The sequence below is a fragment of the Bombyx mandarina genome, chromosome 03 (genome assembly GCF_030267445.1).
Source record: "Bombyx mandarina strain Sakado chromosome 03, ASM3026744v2".
NCBI classification, from domain to species: Eukaryota; Metazoa; Arthropoda; class Insecta; order Lepidoptera; family Bombycidae; genus Bombyx; species Bombyx mandarina.
Window position 1 is genome coordinate 99,159 of NC_143210.1, and position 25,412 is coordinate 124,570.

Below are 25,412 nucleotides of genomic sequence, written 5' to 3' on the forward strand. Positions count from 1 at the left end.
AAACATCTATAGCCGCACAGTCGTAAACCCGATTTCTGGCGTGGCGACGCGTCGCCATGCGCAATCGACTGTGCGATTCTCTCCCACTCGATCCGGCGTTAAGCCATCTCTCTCGCTACACTGAGCTCGGATACCTATAGTGTATACTCCGTAGTGTATACAGTGTTGTTTACTACAGTACACATAACAAGTGTTTTACTTGAAAACAAATTATTTTTTCGCAATATTTTATTTTATCATTATGACATATTTAGTTCCTATCACAATCTGTTCTTTTCTGCATATTACTTTTACAAAATAATGTCGATGTTTCACATCTGCCAGGCGTCCCGTGACGGCTCACATTTATTTATTTATTGCTTAGATGGGTGGAAGAGTTCACAGTCCACCCGATGCCAAGTGGTTATTACAGCCCATGGACATCTACAATGTAAATTTCGCCACCTACCTCGAGATACGAGTTCTAAGGTCTCAGTATAGTTACAGCGGCTGCTCCGTCCTTCAAACCGTAAACGCATTACTGCTTCACGGCAGAAATAGGCAGGGTGGTGGTACTTACCCGCGCGGACTCACAAGAGGTCCTACCAACATTGCAGTAACATATTAACTACTTTATTTTTATTGAAGGATTTAAACAAAAATCTTTTCTATACACATAATTTAAAATATATATAAATAGTCAAGAGGTCGTTTCTCTTATACACAGTATTCACTATTACAAGAGAAATGTGATTTAAGGATGGCAAATGAAAAAAAAACACAATATTACACACCACAATAGAAGTTTCATTTCTTTCAAGTTGCACGCGCACTATTTTTTACTTGTAATTTAGCTTCATTTTACAAATATAATATGTTGTTCTGCTTTACTGTTCCTTATCTTACTGTTAATTACTAGTTCAATAGAGGTAAATTTTATAACCGTTGTCAGTATTACTTTACAGTACCTAACACTTTTCAGTATTATTGTTTTTTTTACATTGTTGTTGCGCTTGTTTTTCGTTAATATACTTTGGTTCACGTTTGAAAACCGGTTGGCGTGCTCAGCTGCTCACACAGCGCGCTGGGCGCGGGGGGAGCGCGGGGGGGCGCGGCGAGCCAGCTGCGCGGCGTGCGCGCGCCCGTACGCGTGCAGCGCGCTCACCCGCGGCGCGCCCCCCGCGCCCCCCCGCGGCGCGCCCCCCGCGTACGTCACCTCGAACAGACAGTACAGCACCTGCAGACTCTCCTTAGCCTTCTGTAGCGCCTGGAAACCGAACCCTGCGTTGTGGTGCATCTATCTCTGTGCGAGCTTGCCCCACACGTCGCTTCTATTGTTTATTGTCCTTGTGGAGGCAATGAGTAGTGGGTGGACGGTGTGAATGATGACAATAGTGAATAGTGTGCAGAGACTGGGGCGCAGTTTCTGTGGTTCTAGGATTTTGATTGTTTCTTTGACTTCGGTAGCGGTAGCGAGGGTAACGCGCGACCTCCCTGTCGGTAACACGGTTTGTTTGCGGTTCGCGGATTGAGCACTGCTCTTGAAAGAGTCCCTCGCGTTTGGCTTACCGAGAGTGCGTTTGCCGTGAAAATGGCAGCGGTAAGGGAAAGGAACCTTGTTTGAGTTGTATAATGCTACAGCGGGGGGATATCAAACAAAGGGGGTTACTGTGAAAATTGCAGTTGAAAATTATGGTACAAAAAAACGACAGATCACAAACGGAACACTGAGTTGCCGAACGAGTTCCGGGATCTGTAAAGGAGGTCCTGATTGATCCCGGGCGGCAATGCGTCGCAATTAAAATTTTTATTTTTTTATTGCTTAGATGGATGGACGAGCTCACAGCCCACCTGGTGTTAAGTGGTTACTGGAGCCCATAGACATCTACAACGTAAATGCCACCCACCTCGAGATATAAGTTCTAAGATCTCAGGTATAGTTACAACGGCTGCCCCACCCTTCGAACCGAAACGCATTACTGCTTCACGGCGGAAATAGGCGGGGTGGTGGTACCTACCCGTGCGGACTCACAAGAGGTCCTACCACCAGTCCAATGCAGGTAATAGTTTCCGAGCAGCACGTGAAGGGCGCATGCGCCGCGAACGAGCGAGGCCAGGCGATCGGGCGGTCGTAAAGCGCGCCCGCACTCGAGCGAGTACTACCGCTGGAGTGACTGCCCTTTGTATACACAATGTTTATGAGGTCAGGCACCACAGATAATCACAGCTGGCTTACGTAAAAAAAAAGACATGGAAACGGGTCCAGTAGAAATAGCGAAAGTGTCACGCGAAGTAAGTACACAGCCGAGCCGCGGAGGGCGCTACTTGTCTGTGGGAGTGCGTCTGCTGCCTTAGCATCAGTTTATTTAATTCAACGGCTAGAAAGTAACAACAAGGATGTATCGCGTTTGTTGGTCCAGTGGATGACGCACCTTATCCAGCTTGTCTCGGAGGTCTGGCCTGGAGCCCATCTCCTTCTTGAGGCGGTACATCTGGTGCGGCGAGAGGCCGATGAGCTCGGAGAAGACTTCGCTGGCGAACTCCAGGTCCAGGGCGCCGCTCCCGTCCACGAGCGTGCAGCGGAGGCTCCAGCCGTCGCGCCCGACCGTGAGCTTTTGCAGCAGCTTTATGATCAGAGCTTTGACCGTGAACACTCTGCCCGCCCTGTCCGCTTCGGGCAGCTCCACGATCTGTTTGATATAGACGTAAGGCTCGGCGGGAACGACAGATTGATGTTTGTGAAGCAGCGCGTCACAGCCGACTTCCACTTCTCTCAGATGGTCCTCATCTTCTGCAGCCATGAAGTCTTCATCATCGTAGTCGACTTTTAGACGTTTTTCTGGATTTTGAATAGTTTCAGGGAGAGGTCTCTTGGTGTGGTCCGACGCTGGCGCGGCGCGGGGGGCCGGCGGTCGCTCCGCTGGGTCGGGCAGCGCCGCGCGTTGGACCTTACACTCGAATGCGTCTCTTGTTTCTGAAACATTTTCACTAAATCTAATTACAAAGTTCACGCCTACAAAGATCACGCCATGCGGCAATAAATTGATAAGAATCCTGGCCTTAAACCACAAGCCGCGTGCGAGCTACCGACGAGTGAGCAGCGGGTGGACACTTGGAACGATTGCTTGCCGTGTGTGCGCGCGGGCGCCGGGCCCGTGCAGCCCGCGGTCAGCAGCAGGTGGCCTCGCCTGCACGTCACTGGACCTGCGCAGGTCGTACGTCGTACTTTATTCAGTCTCAAGTCACCTTGATTAATTACAATGCAACAGTCAAAGATAATAAATTTAACGATATCGAAATAAATTAAGCAAATGAATAAATAAAGCAGCTGTTTGCCGGCAGCCGACAGTGCTCTTGTCTGCGAGAGACGCTGACAGCTTACTATCGGATGGACTGTACGCTCGATGTTGAAAATCACGGCAATCCTGGCCGGTCTCGAACGTGGGATCCCTTATAAAGAGCAAAAGATAAAATACAGGATACATCTGCACAAACCTTTAATCAACAGTTTGCTCTGTAGTGCCATGTTGGAGTGTAGACATCTTATTGGTTCGTACTCAATGGCAAAGAGCTCTTGATCCCCATCCGTCAGTTGAAGTTTTAACATTCTGAAGAGGGTATGAGTATTTAACGCCAGTTAAGACTGAACTTTTTGACCTCCGGAATTCGAATAACCATTTGACTATAGGGTATCCTTTATTTGCTGCCGATTGGCAGAGAAAACTTTGGGCCTGCAACCAGCTGCTAGAGCTGAGTTGACCCATGTGACACCCACACCCAGCTTTAACCTTGAGGGCATTAAAGTAATCCCATTTGCTTTCTAATGTCTACTGTACAGATCTTTGAAACAAATCCAGTATATATGTGTGGACATGCCTTTAGACTGGATCAAAACAGTACACAACATCAAAGTTAACCACTTAACACCATCAGTGCAATAGAAAAAAGAAGTGGTTCAGTATTGGAAATTAAACACCGAATGGAATGTTTTATGCATACATGCTTAACCTCCAGGAAGTCTGATAGGTTGTACCTACAGCTCTATTGCAGCATCAACCACAAAATAAGAGACCTAGCATAATCCTGAATCAGATTAAAGGTAATTGTAAATCTAGAAAGTAGTCTCAATTATTTTTACAATACATAAAAATCTAAGAAAGTGTGTTAACAATGAAACCTGTGATTAGCTCTTTTATCCTCTTGTCTTGTTGTTGCCTCTACATTTTCCATATTCACCTTATGTAACTCCAAATACTGTTGATAAGCAGGGGTGCCTAAAATTAAATAATTTATTTTGTATAATTTGATGGCCAAGAGCCTGGAACTGGACAACTTCCTTCCACTCAGTAGGAGGGTCCAGGCCCGAAAAAAGAAAAAAGGTGGAGGCATTAACAATATTTATATCTGTGGATTCTGGTGACCACTTAACATCAGGTGGGCCGTGAATCAACAATAACAATCAAAAGACATTATTCTAGATTGCTGGGATGCACCTCGGTAGACTTACAATATACCCTACCAGTAATTTAGTTTGGGAATTACACTATGGTATAACTGGTTAAAGAATGCTATTGCCTATTCTTTAGTAACCTTTATGAGATGGAGTGGTTCTATTTTAAGCCTACTACACTTTTCAATCTGACATTGAGATCTTCACTTTATGATTTAAGAATGATATTCAGTAATTTACCAATATCCTGTATAGACTTTATTTGTAGTAGGTAAACTCCATTAAGTATTTTATTATGTTCTTGAGATATATTTTTTGGCAGTGAACCTGTGCACACCTCCTCCAAATCATTTAGCAACCACTGCTGTTTGGCTTCTTCCTGTATTTTATTCACGTCATCGCCATGTATTCCTCTTAAATATTCCACACAGCTATAAATGAAATTTTTTTTTTCATTTAAATCTTTCAGAACAACTCAAGTTTACGTAAACATTAACCAGCTTAACAATCTATTACTATTATGGCAAAGTTTCACTTAGGAATTAACTCACTCTTCCAACCATTCATCGACGGCATTCATGTAATTGGTAGCAAAGTGACTTCGAACCTTCGCCAGTAGATTTGTAGAAGACATTTTTTCGAACACCTTCGTTATGATTGAAAATAAATTTAATTACATATTTTTTTCACAGTTGATAAATATTATCACACACAATTACACAGTGGGTACACTAAGAATGTACGTTACCATTCGATTTTTATGAAGATCGATTCTATTCAATATGATCTAGCGATTTTTTAAATCGATTCACTTCAATACAATCTTTATTAGAATCGATTCATAAGTTAAGTGAACCGAATCCTTTAGATCGTAGATATTATAAAAACATTGTTAAGAACAAAGATAGATTACAAATGAATGCCGACACTATAATTATTTACATTATTAGTTTGTAATGTATATGATGGTACAAAGTGAAACAAGTCGATAGGCAAAAATAATGAAACATGATGCAGATAATTCTAAAAAGTCCTCGTTCATTTTGTTTTGCTTTCGTTGTTTGTGCCGTAGGTACGTATCACCGTGTTTTTTGTATTGTGCCTATTGTGATTTTACCGATGCTCCACCTATTAAATTACAGTGTGAGGTCCAATTCCGTAAAGACTGATATTGGAGGAAAACGCAAAAACATGTCATTGTGTCGTAAGAACAAAAGGTACACCATAAACCTTTATACCCATATGAAAAGGTATCATCCTTTGTTTTCGCAAACTAAAGAAACAAAAAATCGAGATGAATATCCATTGGATAATTTACTACATTAACGGATCATGTACATGTAAGTAACTTATATGTTTTATTATACGAAAAGCGTAACTTTTCTCATCGTCCTATAGATAAAAAAATAGTTTATGGAAGATTGATTTGTTTTGGCTATGATGTCATTGTTTTTATATTCACTTCAAACTTATGGCAAGAATAAAATTTATATAAATAAATGTAGTAATATATAATTTATAAACAAGGTGTAACAAAATACTCACGGATCGTTTGGAACCTCTGGGTCTGAACAGAGCGAAGCGGTATTTCACGCTGGACCAAGACTTTTGCTATATAAAGCATAAGTCCGGCCTCGCGTACAGAGAAGGGCCGTTCGAGTCGTCGATAATCCCATTTTCACGGATCGTTTGGAACCTCTGGGTCTGCGGAGGGACTTCGGTTCCCTCTGTATTTTGTACCGTATGTTTCATGGGGAATGCTCTGAAGAATTGTTTGAGATGATCCCCTCATCTCCTTTTTATCATCGCACCTCCCGCCATCGGAGTAGAGTTCATCCATATTATCTGGAACCACTGCGTTCATTGACATTGCGTTTCCAAAGTCCTTTTTGCCACGTACCATCCGGCTATGGAGTGAGCTCCCCTCCACGGTCTTTCCCGAGCGCTATGACATGTCCTTCTTCAAACGAGGCTTGTGGAGAGTATTAAATGGTAGGCAGCGGCTTGGCTATGCCCCTGGCATTGCTGAAGTCCATGGGCGACGGTAACCACTCACCATCAGGTGGGCCGTATACTCGTCTGCCTACAAGGGCAATAAAAAAAACTCATTCTTTACGTTTGGACGTGCAAGATTGGCATTTATAATTTCGAAATTGTATCCTTTTAAAAAGTCAATTTTCAATGCAATTTTTATCCCTATTATCTTTCAGTAAAAATTTTTAAAGTTTGTATTTAATAAAAATAATGTTTTATTTGTTCAAATTATTGCAAATTTTGATTTGATTTTTGAATCGATTTTTAGGAGATCGATTCAACGATACGTTCATACGATACGATCCAAGAATCGATTTAAAGAGAAATCGTACATCCCTAAGGTACACTTAATCTTTGAGTACTAGTAGTTTTATTTTTCCAACTGGAAAGGTAAAAGTGTCGTACCATACAGCGTAATCTGTTATAAATATATAGAATCGGGAATTTAGCCGAGGTATACTACACGAATTTCATCACTATTAAATAATCACTGATTGTAACCTAGTAATTTGAATGAACTATAAAAATTGAGACTGAACAGATTAAATGATATGGTGAATGATAACGGCCACACAGGGCAGTACTATCTGTCACGAACAGTGTACATTGACACCACTGAAGTATGAAACCTGACTCGTCGTCGAATAGTCGTCGAACAGTCGAACCAACTATAATTCGAACCAACAATTGATCAAAATTAATTAATCTGAATGATAAAAATAAAGATATCTAGTAAGGGAGGCCAACTTAAGGGTGATCATTTGTTTCATTAATTATAAATAAATAAAATACGAACAAACAATTTTTACATTCGAACATTACCGAACAAATGACGAAGAAATAATTAAAAATATGTAATCTCAGTAAAATGGTGGTCATTTACTGAGAGTTTTTCACTGGACTTTTTGGATGATCCCGAGAAGTTATGGGGTAGCAAGGGGGCGTGTAAATAGCCCTCCTGCGGCGGGAGCATATATAGCGGGGTTGTAGAAAGGCGTGTAAATAGCCGTCCTAAGCGGTATGTGACAAATGTTTGTCACTTATAATTAGCGGAGCGGTAAAACTATATAGCGGTAAACAAAAGCTAGTAATCAAACTAAAGATATAAATTAAATACACATAAGCGAGCGGGCGGGCGAATGATTACACGGAAGCAGCAATAAAATGGCAATAAATTAAAAGAACTTGCACTCACCTGTAGACCTTGCCAGTGACTGTCGTGCGGGCGTCGGCGATGGATGCACGCGGGCGGCGGGAGGGGGTGACGAAGCTCACGTAGCTTTTCGTAAGCACAAGCACCACACAATATACAAGTGCCGCCATCTAGGCAGCTAGCGGTAAAGCGTGATCGATCGGGTAGAACCCCGCTTTGGATAGTCGCGGTAATTAGTTACTGACAAACTCCAAAGGTGGCGCCATCCCAATAATTCATTAGCATCCTATTACTAATCCGCGCGTAACCATCCTGCCCGCCTTGAAAGTTCGCAGGACTTTCAACAAATATATAAAGATATTAAGATAGGAAGCATAAAGCTTAAATAGCGGGAAGTTATTTGAAAAGAAACAAATTTTAATTAATAATAAGCCATCATGAATGTTTACGAGTAGAGTTGAAGCGGTTGATGACATGCGGTACTCTAATTTATTCTAGCGGTAGCGGATATAATTTTACAACTGGACGTTTAAGAAATCCAGATTTCGTTTTTACCAAAGCAACGCGTATAATGTTATCGGCACCTGGATACACCTCTTGTATAACGCCAAGTGGCCAGCGGAGCGGTGGAATGTCATCTTGATGAATAAGAACTACTGTCCCAACCTTCACGGGGTTATCTGATGTACACCACTTCTGTCTGACTTGCAACGTATGCAGGTACTCTAATCTCCATTTCCTCCAATAGGAATTAACCAAACTATCTAACAACGCTTTGCGATTAGTTAGACTCATCTGATTTGCGGACAATTCAGACGCGGGTAAATACTGCAAAGGAGTGGACATCAAAAAATGTGCGGGTGTGAGAATTTCGGGGTTGGGATCTGCGGATAAAAGACATAAAGGTCTGGAATTCATAAGACATTCTATTTGATTCAACACAGTCAACATCTCTTCGTAAGTGAGAATTTGTGCGCCTATTACTCTATTTAAATGAGTTTTAACGGATTTAATGTTTGATTCCCATAAACCTCCAAAATGTGGAGCCCGAGGCGGGATCATCTTCCAAATGATTCGGTATTTAGTTAATTCATCATTCCATGCGGATATAAAATTATTTGAAACTAGAAGTTTATACATTTCATCTAACTGAGCCTTTGCGCCAACAAAATTAGTGCCATTATCTGAATACATGAAAGAAACTGGACCTCGACGAGATATAAAACGTTTGAAAGCGGCAAGAAATGAGTCCGTTGACAAATCCGAGGCTAACTCAATATGTATAGCCTTTGTCGTTAAGCATACGAACAGGCAAATGTAAGCCTTTTGTGAATGATGACCACGTTTGCGTACAAGCGTTATCTTAAATGGGCCCGCGTAATCTACTCCCGTGTGACAGAAAGCTTTGGCCTCCATTACACGGCTTGACGGAAGGTCAGCCATCATGGGAGTTGGGTGTGAAGGTGATACACGAAAACATGATTTACACATATGCACTCTTTTTCTTATAACGTTTCTAGTGGACAATATCCAAAAGCGTTGACGAATAATGGACATCAAAAGGTCCGGACCGGTGTGCAAGTTTGTATTATGAAAATAATCAACAATAATATTTATTATGTGATCGTGTTTTGGCAATAAAGCGGGGTGTTGCGTTTCAAACGGTAAATCAGAGCTCGAAAGTCTACCCTGAATACGCAAAATTCCATCTTCGTCAATAAATGGACTAAGTTTACGAATATTTTTCGAAGGTAAATCTAATTTTCTAATGCTGGCAATATCATGACCAAAATATTTAGCTTGAAGAGCTCGAATAATAGCTTTCTCAGCAGTATTTAAATCGAATGCGGTTACAAACTTGTTTCGCGGTAATTTTCTTATAAATCGAAGTACATAAACAACACAGCGAAGAAGTTTTGACCATGACGAAATTCTCAACCCAAGTTGATATATTGGGGAATCTTCGACAACAGTTAAAGCGGTAAGTGTTACAGATTTTTTCATTTCAGGTATGTCACTTCCAGATTTACAAGGTACAAAAGGTTCAATAGGCCATTGTGAAATAGGATAGCAGGCCCAAGAAGGACCCTGCCACCAAAGCGAGTTATTAATAATTTGTGACGGTAAAAGACCTCGTGACACACAATCGCTAGGATTTTCCTTACCATTAATATGAAAAAAGCGGTCAGGTGATAAATTCTCCTGAATTTGAGCGATGCGGTTTCCTACAAATATTGACCATCTATGCGGGGAAGATTTAATCCAAGAAAGAGCAATTGTAGAATCTGAGAAAGCGTATATAGCGGTGATAGGATGTAAAGAATTATAAGCGTTATAAATAAGTTTAACTAATTTTGACAAAACAAGAGCGGCACAAAGCTCAAGGCGAGCTAATGTAGTTATTTTAACCGGAGAAACCTTTGATTTTGAGCACAATAATCTTAAAGTAATATCTCCTGTGGGATCTGTAATGTGTAAATAAACAACGCAACCGTAAGCGTTCAAGCTTGCATCACAGAATGCAACAATATTTACTTCACAGTCTTTGGAAACTCCAATATGGCGCGGTATTGCTATAGTTGAAAGCAATGGAAGCTCTTTCACAAGTGAAGAGTAGCGGTAAATAATTGTATCTGGAGGTGTATCATCCCAGTCTATTTTAGAATTCCAGAGTTCCTTAATAAGCAATTTAGCGAACAGTATAACTGGAGCAACTAAACCAAGCACGTCGAACAAGCGTGCGACTAAAGATAATATTGTTCTTTTAGTGCACTTTTCATTAGTGTTTGAGCTCGTCATAAAAAATGAGTCATTAGCGGGAAGCCACGCAAGGCCTAAAACTTTCATGGTATTATTAGCATCATCAGAGAAGCTTACAGAAGAGCGGTGCGTTTCTGGAAGGCTATTAAGAAAGGCAGTGGAGTTACTTGCCCATTTTGTTAAATTAAAACCTCCTGATTTAAAGAGTGAAATTAGTTGTTTCGATAGTTTGATAGCTGAAATATCTTCGTGTAGGGATGTGACGAGATCATCCATATATAATTGAGACTCAGCTACACTAGCGGCTTCTGGATAACGATAACATTCTTCTGATGCTAATTGACGTATAGTACGCATTGCTAAATAAGGTGATGACTTTAAACCAAAGGGCAGACAGTTAAAAGCGAAAATGCGAAGTTTATCATTTTTAAAGCGGTACAATATTTTTAAATATTTATGGTGGTCTGTGGTCACCCTAATGCGTAAGTACATTTGTTCCACATCAGCGCACAGTGCCACAGGGAACAAACGAAAGCGTAGTAAAAGCAAAAATAAGTCTGCCTGTAAATTTGGACCAGTATGCAAGACGTCATTAAGTGACAGTCCACTAGATGTTCTAGCACTAGCATCAAGAACTACACGTAGTTTAGTGGTAGTCTTGCTTGGGCGGATAACTGCATGGTGCGGTATATAATAACCGTTATCGGTTTCCTTAGCGGTGTCGTTAATTTCAGTTAAATAACCTTTACTAATGTAATCCTGTATAACGATATCGTAATCATCGCGGAGTGAGGGTAATTGAACAAACTTACGTTCGAGCGAAAGAAAACGGCGGTGAGCAACAGTATAAGACTTGCCAAGGTCAGCGGGATTTCTACTAAATGGTAACTCAACCGTATATCGGCCATCATTATCGCGGGTAATTGTAGAAATATATTTGTTTTCACACTCGGCTTCCTCAGGGCTAAGATGACGCTCATGAGGAATCTCCTCTAATTCCCAAAATTTATGTAAAAATGACTCAAGGTCTTTATGCGTTATAGATGAAAAAGTTTTATTTAAAGTGAATGCAGAATGAATTTTAGTATTTTCGAAAGCGGGTGGATTATCAATATAAACTGTACTAGATAGTCACAAAGAGGTATTATTATCATTTATAACAGAAAAATTATCATGTTGCGGTTTCATAATGCCGGTGTAACTCACTTCAGGTACGTCACCCATAAGAACATAACCGAAGGTTGTTTCTACGGCAGGTGGCGCTAGTGAGCCGGTATCTATACGATTACCTAAGTATATATATGGAAATAACTGAGCACCTAACACCATATCAATCACACCTGGAACGTTCCAATTTGAATCGGCAAGCGGTAAATTTCGTATATGATTCATATTTGAGGAATTTATAAAATAAGCGGGTAATTTATCTGTAATACAGTCTACTACTAAAGCGTGAATATAATATTTATTAGGAGAAAATCTAGATTCAATATTTAAATAAACATATCCGTGAATCGGGCGAGCGGTTAATCCAATACCTCTAATATAAGAATTATTTAAAGGTATAATCGGTAATTTAAGTAATTTACAACAATTGACAGTTATTAAATTATTTTGGGAACCATTATCTATTAAAGATCTAACTATTTTACGTTCCCCTTTATTCGAGTGAGCGTATATTTGAGCGGTTGATAATAAAATATTACTATTCGATTTTATTTCCGAACTGTGAGTCAACGTGGTAGCGGTCGTATTATTTTGTTGTTGTATCGTTCTGTTAGAGTGTAAACAAGTATTCGAAGCGGCATCATGATGATCGTAACTCTGAACAACAGGTTGAGATTGAACCTGGGACCGACCGTAATCGGGCCGCGCGGCATCACTCGGAATTCCATGTACCTGCGACCGACTGACCTGCCTGTCCATATCAGCGTAGTCATTCGATGGACTGGGTACGCTTTTACTTTTTCGATTCGCCCGTTTATTACCAAAACACAACAAAGTATGATGATATTTCTTACAATTATTGCATGTTAACTTTGATTGACATGCTTTTAATGTATGCGATAAGCTTAAACAATTGATGCAACCCTTGTGCGATTTAATAAAATCATAACGTGCTTGCGGTGAAATCATATTTTTAAATTCATTACAACGATATAACTGCGTGTGGTGCGAGCTCGAGCAAAGATCGCACGTAGATAACGAAACCGGTTTGTTAACCCTTTCAGTGCGGACTGGGTCATTATAACTACTAGAAATAAACGATTTGTGATTTTTAGATTTCTCTATGTTACACTTCGGTGCAGAGCGTTCTAATATTTTTATCTGATCCTGTATGAATTTAATAAACATTTCAGTTGTGGGTATTTCAATACCACGAACCGATGCTTCAAACGAATGTAAAGTTTGAGGATCCAACCTTCTCAGTGAGCATTGTAATAAAATAAAATCAGTCAAATCAAGTAAATTTAATTGTTTTAAAGCGGCAATCGAAGATGAAATTTTTTCAATGAACATATTTAAACTATTTGCGGTAGGTGAACAATTTTTTAAATCTAATATATTATTCAGATAATGACATCCTAAAGCTCGTTTATCCTGATATTTACTAATTAGATTCGACCAAATAATATTATAAGTTTCACCTGTGGGTATTATACCAGCGGTTAACTTTAATGCACTATGTGTTAATTTGCCCATTAAATACTGCACACGTTGCGCATCAGACAGTTGCGGGTTATCGTGAATGTTAGCTTTAAAAGCCTGGTAAAATGTTTCCCATCCTTCAAGAGAGCGTCCGTCAAAGGAAGGAAGTGAAATTGTTGGCAATGTTACATTTATAGCGGCGGTAGTTCTCATTACATTTGACGAATCACCAATTGTAATTTTGTTACGAGCGCGTCTTACGTAATTATATAACGTGTCAAAAGACGATAAAGCTGCGTATTCAGGCTCAACTTCGGGGTTTTGCTTTAAATTTAAATCATTGATATCATCCAAATTGCTTTCAAATCTAACACGCATGTCATCAATCGATTCTGATTCGGCAAGAAAAGTTTCAATTAATTCCGAATCAAACTCCGAAATATTTTTTGATTTATTATATAAATCATTAATTTGTGCAAATACTAAATTATTCTTCGCGATACGTTTCTTTAGTTGTCTATTTTCCATAATGAAGTTATGAAATAACTGACTAAAAAATAACACTAAATGAACTACGTTAATAAATATAATTCAATATGCGGTTACGAGTTATTATTACTAATAGCGATGAATGTAATTAACTTTTACATACAATACAATACTGTAACAAAATGGCGAATGGGGGTAATCATAAATTAATCCTAATTTTAATTAAAATTTAAGCTGGATCTAATCCAGGCTCGCAGGACCAAACTATGGGGTAGCAAGGGGGCGTGTAAATAGCCCTCCTGCGGCGGGAGCATATATAGCGGGGTTGTAGAAAGGCGTGTAAATAGCCGTCCTAAGCGGTATGTGACAAATGTTTGTCACTTATAATTAGCGGAGCGGTAAAACTATATAGCGGTAAACAAAAGCTAGTAATCAAACTAAAGATATAAATTAAATACACATAAGCGAGCGGGCGGGCGAATGATTACACGGAAGCAGCAATAAAATGGCAATAAATTAAAAGAACTTGCACTCACCTGTAGACCTTGCCAGTGACTGTCGTGCGGGCGTCGGCGATGGATGCACGCGGGCGGCGGGAGGGGGTGACGAAGCTCACGTAGCTTTTCGTAAGCACAAGCACCACACAATATACAAGTGCCGCCATCTAGGCAGCTAGCGGTAAAGCGTGATCGATCGGGTAGAACCCCGCTTTGGATAGTCGCGGTAATTAGTTACTGACAAACTCCAAAGGTGGCGCCATCCCAATAATTCATTAGCATCCTATTACTAATCCGCGCGTAACCAAGTTACGTCCAGCGGCTTTGTTTTATTTTCCCATATTTGTGAATTTTCACGGATACTAAACAGTTAATAAGTCACTGTAATTACGTACCGTAAAATGGGGTGGTTAGGGATTGAGAGGTGATTGGGGGAAAAACCAGGAAAATCTTTCGACGCTCAATATTAGTTTTATATTCGTTGCAAAATCTTCCTTTTTTGTAGTTTAAGAGTAGAATGTTGAAAGCTCAGAAAACAACCCTGAATATGCATAATAATAGCTGCTAACTTATAAAAAATCGCGTTTCAAATTAACTTCCTGTGGTGGTAATTATTTTAGTGCTAAAAACTTTGCTCTCTTTTATTTATATGATAATAATAGAAGACGACTGTGATTTATAAACGTTATTTAGTGTTTGAACCATCATATATATTAAAGGTTATTTGTTCAGTTCATTTGTTTTACTAAATTGTCATTGGTGTTAATGTATTTGATAAAATAAAAATACATGTAAAATTTGTTGTTTTTGGGGATATTGGGGACGTCTTAGGTACAAATAACAACGAAAAAGAGGTCAATGGGGATAAGAATAAGTGAAATGGAAACGACCTAAGTATAAATAGATACAGGTTTTGTAGGGTTGTCTATTTTTTTTTTTAATTTGTTGGTAAGAATCCGATTTATTCATAATGTTTTTGTCTAGAACTTTTATTCAAAATTATCAATGTGTCATTTTATGGTTTGGCAAATATTTATATTATCAGTTACGTATTGTTTTCTATTTTTAGATATGCCTCGCGTTTACGTATCAAATGGCGCAAAGCATTTTATGAGATATGGTCCCTTAATATTAAAAACAGCAATAGAAGCCTATGAAATTGGGAATAAGTTTTTAGTTGAAATAGCTAAGCAATTTAATATAAGTACGTCGATTTTGCACAGACATGTAACAAGAACAATGAAATCTCAAGGTGGACAAAAATGTCTTAAGTAATACATAATAAAATATTTAATATTTGTCCAGAGTGGGGGTATCCATCTAATTAATCCATGGAATAACCGACACACCTAATCTCTTAACCCAGATAAAAATATCAGCCCCTAAGTACTTACCAAGAATGAAGAAATATAAACCGCTTATAAGAAAGCCCGCTCATTCGAATTTAGGTGCTTACTCTCCCTTAAACAGATTCCTTTGGGACTACAATAATGTCTTCGGTAGCACGGTCTCCGTCAATTTTCATTCGGAGTTGTCCGATTGCGCTGATCTAATTTTAAGTGATGAGATAGATGTTTTTTCTAATTGTCTCACAACTTACTGGAAAAATCTGTCGCGGATAATTTCCCAAGTAAATATAAATTAATCATAAGTAATTAAATGTAATCAAGTTTTAGTTATATATACTTTTTTTTTTTTTTTGTCAATGCACTGTCGATTGCACCTATGATTAAGGTTACGTCCGCCATGTACTTTTGTCAGTTTTTCAATGTTTTTTATTGATGATCACTTTGTTGGTGCAACTAAATAAATAAATTAAACCAAGTAGTGCCAACCCTAGCAAGTTTCTCTATGAACACTAATTTCGTCCCCATTATCCACAATTACCGGGTAAATAGGGATTACACCTATTTTTGTTTTTTTTGCTTATGGTGGAATGCTAGTTGCATAGTTTTAAATTGGATAACAAAGATACCCCCAAGACTCAATCATTTTGATCCTGATATAGCGTTATATCATAGACCTATATAGTACGTAGTAGAAAATTTGAAGCACAAACTCGTCTTAGATTTCACATAATATCTAAATCACATCATCTTTGCACATAACAATATACTTAATTCCTATTAAAGTATAAATTCTACAAATACATTCATACTCAACAATATTTAAAATAAAATAAGCCAAGAACGTTTATCGATAAAACCTACTAACATTAAAATCTTCTGGGCAGCACTAAAACGGCCATGTTTTGTGGCCAAATGACGTCACAGTGGCACGAATTTTTTGTTGACGTTTCATTTCCATAGGTTTCCTACTTCAGTGCGTTATATATGTCGCAGGCAATTTGTATGATTCCGCCGTTTACAAACGGCTTCGTCATTATAAAAACGCTCGCCGTTATGTAAAATGCCGAAGGCAAAATGATAACTCGTTCAATTGTTATAATTTCGACATTGGTTGTAGTTTTAGGGTGACCATAATAAAATGTAGTTTATAATAATCAGACTTTATTTCCGCAATCAAGTACTAATGAAGATTTCAAGTAAGACTAAATTATGTGCTTTGATTCTCTTGAGGTACTTGCCTAGTTAACATATTTAAGTAAGAAAACAACATTTATCTGACAATAATAAAACTTCTAAGGATAATATGACACTTTCAAATAAAAACAAACAGGTCATATGTAAAATCATATTTTGTAGTCTGAAGTATTCATTATTCTTAGAAGACATTTCCCTAAATTAGTAAATGAAGATTATTTAAAAAATAAACGTTTCTTGATTTATTTTTAAATAAAAAGTAACAAAAGTAACAATAAAAATGTATATTACTTCTTTGCGCATGTCCCATTTCATGACTAAAAAACACCAAGGCATTATAATATTTAAGTTACAAAGCAGATAAATTGACATATCGATACTAATAAATCGATCGCTTTTCTCTCAATAATAAATCTATCCTTCATTTGATACTGAATTTTGTCTCGACCACCATGTCCGCAACCTCTATGAATCTCTAACAATACATCGTAATATTCTTCCAACGGTATTACACGAATGGTCGGACTGCCAAGGCTATTCCTTTTTAAAATAAGGTAGTCCAATTCACTGATGCTTATAACCTCGTATTTTTTTGACCTGCAGGAGTCCTCCGCGAACCAGATTCTGTGGCCACCTTAGCATTCTTTAGGTGCCGGATAACCTCAAAAATTTTACTATTTTTCCAAACCTTTTTTACAGCTTCCGTTTGAGAATTGTATAATTTTTTTAATTCACTATTATATAAACCTTTAAAATCAGAATTATTTTCTAAAATATCTTCTCCACACGAATTATTTGCAGTTTTCAGTTATTTTTTGAGACACAAAATGACGCCTTTGTTATTGTTTTGATCAACGCGCATATGGGCGCAAACGCCACTGTTGGCAATAATTAACATAATAATATATAGTTTAGTTTATTATATGTTAATATTTATTTATTATTAGCAACAAAACTGTTTTTCTACCATATTTAATAATTAGCAGACACTGTTTTGATGTGAAAATGTTCAGAATATGTTTAATGTTTATATTATTGTTTAAAAACACAAATGACTGTATAAATGATTAAATATGAATAAAGCATAAATATTAATAATAATTTATATGATAATTAACAGTACTAATAATTTAATTAAGTATTGTAATTGTTATGCAATGATGTTGTTGGCGCCATCTATTATTAGGCTGGATAATAACAATGTTAGTTAATATTACTTAAAAGTAATTCATGTAAATTAAATTAAATGTGAGTCATGTAAAATCACTAAAATATGTATTTTGAATATTAAGCTATGTTTTGTGAATTGTTTCGCAGTAATTACATTTGTTTGTATAAAAGAAGTTGTAGTTGTTATAACCAACACAAAATGGCTAATTGTGTAAGAACCACTGAATAACTCAGGCGTGGCTTTTTGTTGTAAACAAGTAATGTTAAAGTTTTATAGAATTGTATTGTATTTTCATTGTAAAAGAACTTATGTGTGTAAATCCTGACTTAACGCTGACATCAGAAGTGGGATCACAGCCCCAAAATTAATCGTAAGCCTCCGAATGAAGCAACCCACTGTTGAACAAGTGATGGGCAAGGGCGGATCCAGGGGGTGGGTCATGGGGGTCATGACCCCCCCCTGAGCTGGTTCCAGGACCTAGGTGGACCACATATTGAACATAATGATTTTAGGACCACGGTTATGGAATATTTTTTTTATTTTTTATTGCCCTTGTATGCGGACGAGCTTACGGTCCACCTGATGGTGACTGGTTACCGTCGCCCATGGACTTCAGCAATGCCAGGGGCAGAGCCAAGCCGCTGCCTACCGCTTAATACTCTCCACAAGCCTCTTTTAAAGAAGGACATGTCATAGCGCTCGGGAAACACCGTGGAGGGGAGCTCATTCCATAGCCGGATGGTACGTGGCAAAAAAGACCTCTGAAAACGCACTGTCGATGACCGGAGTGGCTCCAGGTAGTATGGATGAACTCTACTCCGGTGGCGGGCGGTGCGATGGTAAAAACGAGATGCCGGTATCATCTCGAACAATTCCTCAGAGCACTCCCCATGGAACATTCGGTACAAAATACAGAGGGAACCGAAGTCCCTCCGCAGACCCAAAGGTTCCAAACGATCCGCGAGAATGGGATTATCGACGATTCGAACGGCCCTCCTCTGTATGGAGTCAAATGGAAGAAGCTGGTATTTGGGAGCCCCGGCCCAGAAATGGGAGCAGTACTCCACGCGAGGCCGGACTTGTGCTTTATAAAGCAAAAGTCTTTGTCCAGACGTGAAATACCGCTTCGCTCTGTTGAGGACTCCCAGCATTTTGGACGCCATCTTGGCTTTGCCTTCCAAATGACTCCGAAATTGGACATCACTCGAAATGTCGAACTCAAGTATCCCGATACTCGCGGAAGGTTGCAGGGATACTCCTTGGAATTGCGGCGCCATGACAAAGTGGTCCTTCTTCGCAGTGAACGCGCAAACTTGTGTCTTTATCGGGTTGAATTGAACCAAGTTCAATTCACCCCATTCGGAGACTCGCCCCAGAGAGTTCTCCACTTCAGACACAAGTTTTGATCGTCTCTCTTGTACCATGCTCCGAGAGAGGCTCTGATGGTCGATTTATCGCGCATCCCCCATGCTGTCATCCGCATAGCAATGCATGCCATCAATAGATAGCATGTCATTGATATACAGGACGAAAAGCGTGGGGGAGAGCACCGAACCTTGTGGAACGCCAGCATTAATGGTCATGGTATCAGAACAGTCACCGTCTACAACGACCGTGATGCTCCGCCCATCCAGAAAGCTAGCGATCCACTTGCAGAGACCCTCGGGGATTCCGTAAGATGGTAGCTTCGACAGAAGCGCCCTATGCCAGACCCTGTCGAAGGCCTTCGCGATATCAAGGCTCACAGCAAGAGCCTCGCCCTTGCTCTCCAAGGTTTCAGCCCACCTGTGAGTAAGGTATACAAGAAGATCGCCAGCTGAACGACCGTGACGGAAACCGTACTGTCGGTCACTGATCAGCTGGCGATCTTCAAGATACTTCAGGAGTTGTGTGTTTATTATTCGCTCCATCACCTTGGAAAGCAAGGAAGTTATCGCGATAGGCCTATAGCTCGATGGGTCCGACCGGTCACCCTTCTTGGGGATAGGGTGGACGTGGGCGGTCTTCCATGAAGACGGAACCCTGTTAGTGCAATAATAGAGGCGATACAAACGCGTTAGCGCAGGCGTCAGCTCAGGGGCGCACTTTTTCAGAACCACTACGTGGATGCCGTCTGGCCCACTCGACTTATGGACGTCCAGGAGTTGGAGCTCCCGCCTGACTGCACACTGTGTGAAGCAGATTTCCGGCAGGGAGCTATCACACCGGGGGATGTTCGGTGGTGTGGCACCCCTGTCGTCCACAGTCGAGTTCGAGGCGAAGAGTTTGACCAGAAGGTCAGCCTTCTCTTTCGCACTGTGGGCCAGAGTGTCATCGGACTTGCGCAGTGGTGGGAGACTAGACCTGCAAAAGTTTCCTTCTGCAGCTTTGGCGAGCGACCAAAAAGCACGGCTCCCAGAGGGATAGCTCTTTAGTCGCTCGCCAACTCTAGCAACGTGCTCCGACTTCGCCTTGGCAATTACCTTCTTGTAGGACCTGGAAGCGGCGTTATATTTCCGCCTTTCCTCTGAGATGTTAGGATCCCGACGCTTCCTGGCATCATCCCATGCCACGTATGCGGACCGCTTGAGGTGTGCAGCATCCCTGCTGGCATTGTTATACCAGGGTCTGCTGCGACCCCCAACGGGCACTTCAGAAGAGGGAATAAACAATCCCATCCCCTGGAGCACCACGTCTTTAAGACAGTCCGCACAGACGTCAGGATCAGCAGAGGAAAAGCAGAACCGCCCCCCTGGGTAGGATGCGTAAAATTCACGCAATCCATCCCAATCTGCTGACATATACCGCCAAACTCTTCGATACCCGGTCGTCGTTCGACGGCCAGAACGAGACAGTGGTACGGCAGCACGGATAAGGCAGTGATCAGACGATCCAAGCAGAGCGTCGACCACCAAACTATATCCGGCCGGATTCGTGGTCAGCAGAAGGTCCAACAGAGAAGGCTCGTGCCCCTCGATATCTGGGACACGGGTGGGCTGGTGGGCAACCCCCGTGATCTACGCGCAGCCACAAGAGGGACAGGTCCCGTTGTTCGAGGCCTCGTAGACGGCGACAACAGACATCAGCCCGGACGAATACACACACCCCGGCTTTACGCAGGAAGTTGTGCTCCAATACGTAGCCGGGGTATTCAAGGTAAGAGGTATCATCTGGAGCAGATATCTGTGTCTCCGTCAGAAACAGTAGGGCAGGCTGCGCCATCTCAAGGTGGTGGTGTACGGCGTCAAGGTTGCTATGTAGGCCCCTGACATTGCTGAAATCCATATTAAATGTGGAATAGGGGATCGCCGATATAGCCCTTTTTCTTTTCCTTATTTTCATTTTGTTTTTTGGAGAGTGGGATAGGGTGAGGTAGGATGTTCGGAGTGAAAACATGACAACACCTGAATAAAGCGCGGAACATAGTGTGTGGTCGATCACGGGTTCCGTGAGAGTCCGACGCAGGGCATGGAAGGGCCCCCAGTACACCCTGCGTACGATCGCCGGGATCCACTCCGGTCTCCGACTCCGGCACGACGACCGCACGACAGGATTTTACACCAGTTGGCGGGACAGCTTCCCGGGGCGGAGTTTAGTAGTGGCACCCGGGTCCAGGTCCCCTATTGACCGGCGGGCGGCGGCGAACACCGTTTCACTGGGTCTCCCTATACCCCCGTCAAACAATCACGTCCTGCAAGCTCGCGCGCACGTCTGATCCGCATGTTCCAGGTGTCATCAAGATTCACCCCCAACAAGGAAGAGGAAAGGAAAGGAATAAAACTGGCTCTCCAACCCACACACCGGAACACAGTTAGGCTATTTGGCGGCGGACTCTAGTTGGAGGGTGGTCGCCAGCCAGTCGGACTAGTCCTACCACCGATTATGTTTTCGGCTCCCGTTTAGCACCACCCAGGGGTCACTTGTAGGGAATCACGGGCTAAACCTACGGAAGCGGGAAGCAATCGACCCCCAATATAAATAAGCTCCCTCATTCCGGGCGTGATAGTCCTTCTCTGGATGTCTTCAAGAGAACATGACAATATGTACGTGTATATGTACAAGTTATTATGTGTTAAGTTTTTCAAGTGTACAATAAAGAATAAATATTTTTAAGTACAGTACTTACGTACATTTATAAAATATCTACTTTTTACTTGTATTTATTGTTATCAAAATTAAATTATAAGTTCTTGACTTGACCATGACTATGTGACCCCCTCCTGGCACTAAAGCTGGATCCGCCCTTGGTGATGGGTCTCTCAACCTGTATTAAAAAGGCGAAAAGTGATGTTATCTGCAAATGCTGTACCCTTGTGGCTTGTGGTGGCATTATAACTTTTATTTGCCGCCGTTCAGTTCCGATGAGGGCGTGACATCAAGACCGATGCGGAAATGTGGACGAAACTATCATGATGCTAATTGTTTCATCGCATGAACATCGAGTTCAAAAGAGCAAGCAAGACAAGCCGATATCTGGTCTTTGTATTGGACCACATTGGAGCAAGTGAGGGACGAACTGATCCATGCATTCAGTAAGGATTTGGATGTTTAAAATGAGTTCTCGACCGTGGATGTTTTAGAAAAGCTACCGACGCTGAGATGGTAAAAATACTGATTTCAGGTATTTAACTTAAATTTATTCGATCCAAGTTATTGAGAAATACGCGGTGGTATGTATTTCGCTTCCTAAATAATATCGATTCTATAAACGTTCCGAAAGCGTCAAATTGAAAATAGACAGTAAATATAATGTTAATAATCTAAATATAACTCAGTTTTATCACAATCACATAATGATTCCCTCAGTTTTCGTGGCACTTTTAGTAACACTAAGGTTTTAAATGTGGTTACTGCGTCACTTGCGTCATTTCGAGAAAACTTGTTACCGCCGTCAAGATGACAAACCTATCACCACAAATAAGACTTAAATTATTGCAGATCTAGTTTAGTAAGCTAAACAACTTCATGTAAAGTTTTTGAGCATAAGGGGTCAACTGATTTCAAAACAAAGCATTGTGACTTTTAATGGAGAGAAATATTAGAACTATTATAGAATTTCATATGGTAATCATAATCATATGGTAATACTGACAGTCTTGCTGACATCCTAATAGGTTTTAATCTTTTAAAAATAACTGTTCTCAGTGTTGCACTCTTTGAAGAGAACTTATCTATTTTTATAAGTTTCTATCTAGTGAATGCTAAAGTTTGGAGTAATTATTCAATCATCATGTAACTTTTGCAAATCATGTCTCATAGATGGTGATCAGGCAGATAAAAGTTGGATTTGAAATAATTAATTTGGATAGCATAGTATAACGCTGTACATACTGTATGTCTCCTGTTTATTGTGAGGAGTTCAAGCATATTACAATAAAAATAAAAATAAACTTGTAATAAAATGCCATAATAAGAGACAGCTCATCCTTGTTCAGCAGCTCCATATTATTACTTTTCCTTTCATAATTATTTATTTTTGGATGAGTGATTAACTCTCTGCACCCTAGGTTTCTAGTGGGGATGCCACTTCATTATTAGTCAAGAAAAAGGATTGCACAGATATTTATGTATTGATTTCTGTTTTCAAAATCTTAGTTACATTTTTGGAACCCTGTCACTTTTAAAAATTCACCAAGACAAAAGATAATTCAGGAGTTTCAAAAACTTGTGAACTGTATGAAATTCAGTACTACATTATTTCCAAAGAGAGTGAGTATGGCCAACAGGCATGCTGAACGATTGATGGGTCATAAATGTAACATGTTTGTAATATCAATTAATAAGATCTGACAGGCAGCTTTAAGAATTAGTTGATTAAAAGCTGCAGCACAACAATAAAACAAAAATGCAGAGGCATTAGAAGGATGATGTTCCCTACCAGTCATTAAAATAAAGCAAATTGAAAATGGTCCGCTGAATGATGAATTAGGGGAAGTTGAATCAGCTGGTAAAAAATGGATGGACGAGCGGTCTCTGTCATCTAATGTGTTTTGGTAAAGGTAAAGGTTTGGTAATGGTAACGGTTTGATATAGGTAAATCTATCCTCTTAATGTCAGAGGATTCTGATAACTGACAAAATGACCGTATGGGCAGAGAGATTTGTTCTGCTGTAAAATGATTTATAATTTGTTATGGTATCTACTTTTATTTTCCTATCCAATTATCCTTCCTAAAACGCTGGCGGGCCACCATGCGAATCCTTAAACCTGGTCTTGTTGGCTAGATCCCGTATGGGTGATGCCTTATGAGTTGGCTAGATCCCGTATGGGTGATGCCTTATGAGTTGGCTAGATCCCGTATGGGTGATGCCTTATGAGTTGGCTAGATCCCGTATGGGTGATGCCTTATGAGTTGGCTAGATCCCGAATGGGTGATGCCTTATGAGTTGGCTAGATCCCGAATGGGTGATGCCTTGTGGGTTGGCTAGATCCCGAGAGGGTGATGCCTTGTGGGTTGGCTAGATCCCAAGTGGGTGATGCCTTGTGAGTTGGCTAGATCCCGAATGGGTGATGCCGAGTGTGTTGGCTAGATCCCGTAAGGGTGATGCCTGGTAAGTTGGTTAGATCCTGTAAGGGTGATGGCTTGCGAGTTAACTAGACCCGTATGGGTGATGCTTTGTGTGTTTGGTAAATCCCGTTGGGTAATCCTCTTGTGTGTTAGCTAGATCTCGTAAGGGTGAATGGTGCTTTGTGTGTTGGGTAGATCCCAGTAGGGGATATGCCTTGTTTACTGTTATGTGAAATGCTAAAACAGCGCAAGGGACGCGCTGGAATCAGTATGGCCGTATGGGCGCAAACGCCACTGTTGGCAATAATTAACATAATAATATATAGTTTAGTTTATTATATGTTAATATTTATTTATTATTAGCAACAAAACTGTTATTCTACCATATTTAATAATTAGCAGACACTGTTTTGATGTGAAAATGTTCAGAATATGTTTAATGTTTATATTATTGTTTAAAAACACAAATGACTGTATAAATGATTAAATATGAATAAAGCATAAATATTAATAATAATTTATATGATAATTAACAGTACTAATAATTTAATTAAGTATTGTAATTGTTATGCAATGATGTTGTTGGCGCCATCTATTATTAGGCTGGATAATAACAATGTTAGTTAATATTACTTAAAAGTAATTCATGTAAATTAAATTAAATGTGAGTCATGTAAAATCACTAAAATATGTATTTTGAATATTAAGCTATGTTTTGTGAATTGTTTCGCAGTAATTACATTTGTTTGTATAAAAGAAGTTGTAGTTGTTATAACCAACACAAAATGGCTAATTGTGTAAGAACCACTGAATAACTCAGGCGTGGCTTTTTGTTGTAAACAAGTAATGTTAAAGTTTTATAGAATTGTATTGTATTTTCATTGTAAAAGAACTTATGTGTGTAAATCCTGACTTAACGCTGACACGCACGTGGTAAAAAATGAACTATAGTCGGATTTTTAATTAGACGAAGCCAGCTGACAGTAGCTAATGTCACTTTGTGAAATAATGTTGCTATATTTAAAGTAATAGTGATGCGTTCAGTTCTCGTTCAATCACATAAATGAACAATGAGTGTGAAGAGTTACTCATTAATTTCAAACTATAAAAGAATATTATTTATATTTTACAATAAAATTGTATTAAAGTGATCCAATATAATAATATGTTACTAGTAGTATGTAACTACAATCAGTTTTT

At 39.9% G+C, this 25,412-nt stretch overlaps 1 protein-coding gene and 1 long non-coding RNA gene across 6 annotated transcripts; one reads left to right on the forward strand and one right to left on the reverse strand.

Moving 5' to 3' along the window:
* Nucleotides 1-210: 210 nt before the first annotated feature.
* Nucleotides 211-25,173, reverse strand: RMI1 (RecQ mediated genome instability 1). 5 transcript variants are annotated; one of them, XM_089738866.1, is made up of 8 exons: nt 25,159-25,173; nt 4,981-5,145; nt 4,670-4,860; nt 4,157-4,253; nt 3,475-3,587; nt 3,109-3,183; nt 2,412-2,953; nt 211-1,246 (listed from the first exon to the last, which is right to left on the reverse strand). In XM_089738866.1, the coding sequence occupies exons 2-8, from the start codon at nt 5,061-5,063 to the stop codon at nt 1,052-1,054; spliced, it is 1,296 nt and encodes a 431-aa protein (XP_089594992.1). In that variant the 5' UTR covers nt 5,064-5,145; nt 25,159-25,173; the 3' UTR covers nt 211-1,051. The 5 variants fall into 5 exon arrangements, with proteins under 5 accessions (XP_089594992.1, XP_089595001.1, XP_089594995.1 ...); XM_089738875.1 differs by lacking the exon at nt 25,159-25,173 and having other exon boundaries at nt 5,037-5,182; XM_089738869.1 differs by lacking the exon at nt 25,159-25,173 and having other exon boundaries at nt 4,981-5,167.
* LOC149503216 (uncharacterized) lies at nt 21,958-25,077 on the forward strand. The gene is made up of 2 exons (XR_016325511.1): nt 21,958-22,325; nt 22,643-25,077. It is a non-coding gene; the product is annotated as an uncharacterized LOC149503216 (long non-coding RNA).
* Nucleotides 25,174-25,412: the final 239 nt, after the last annotated feature.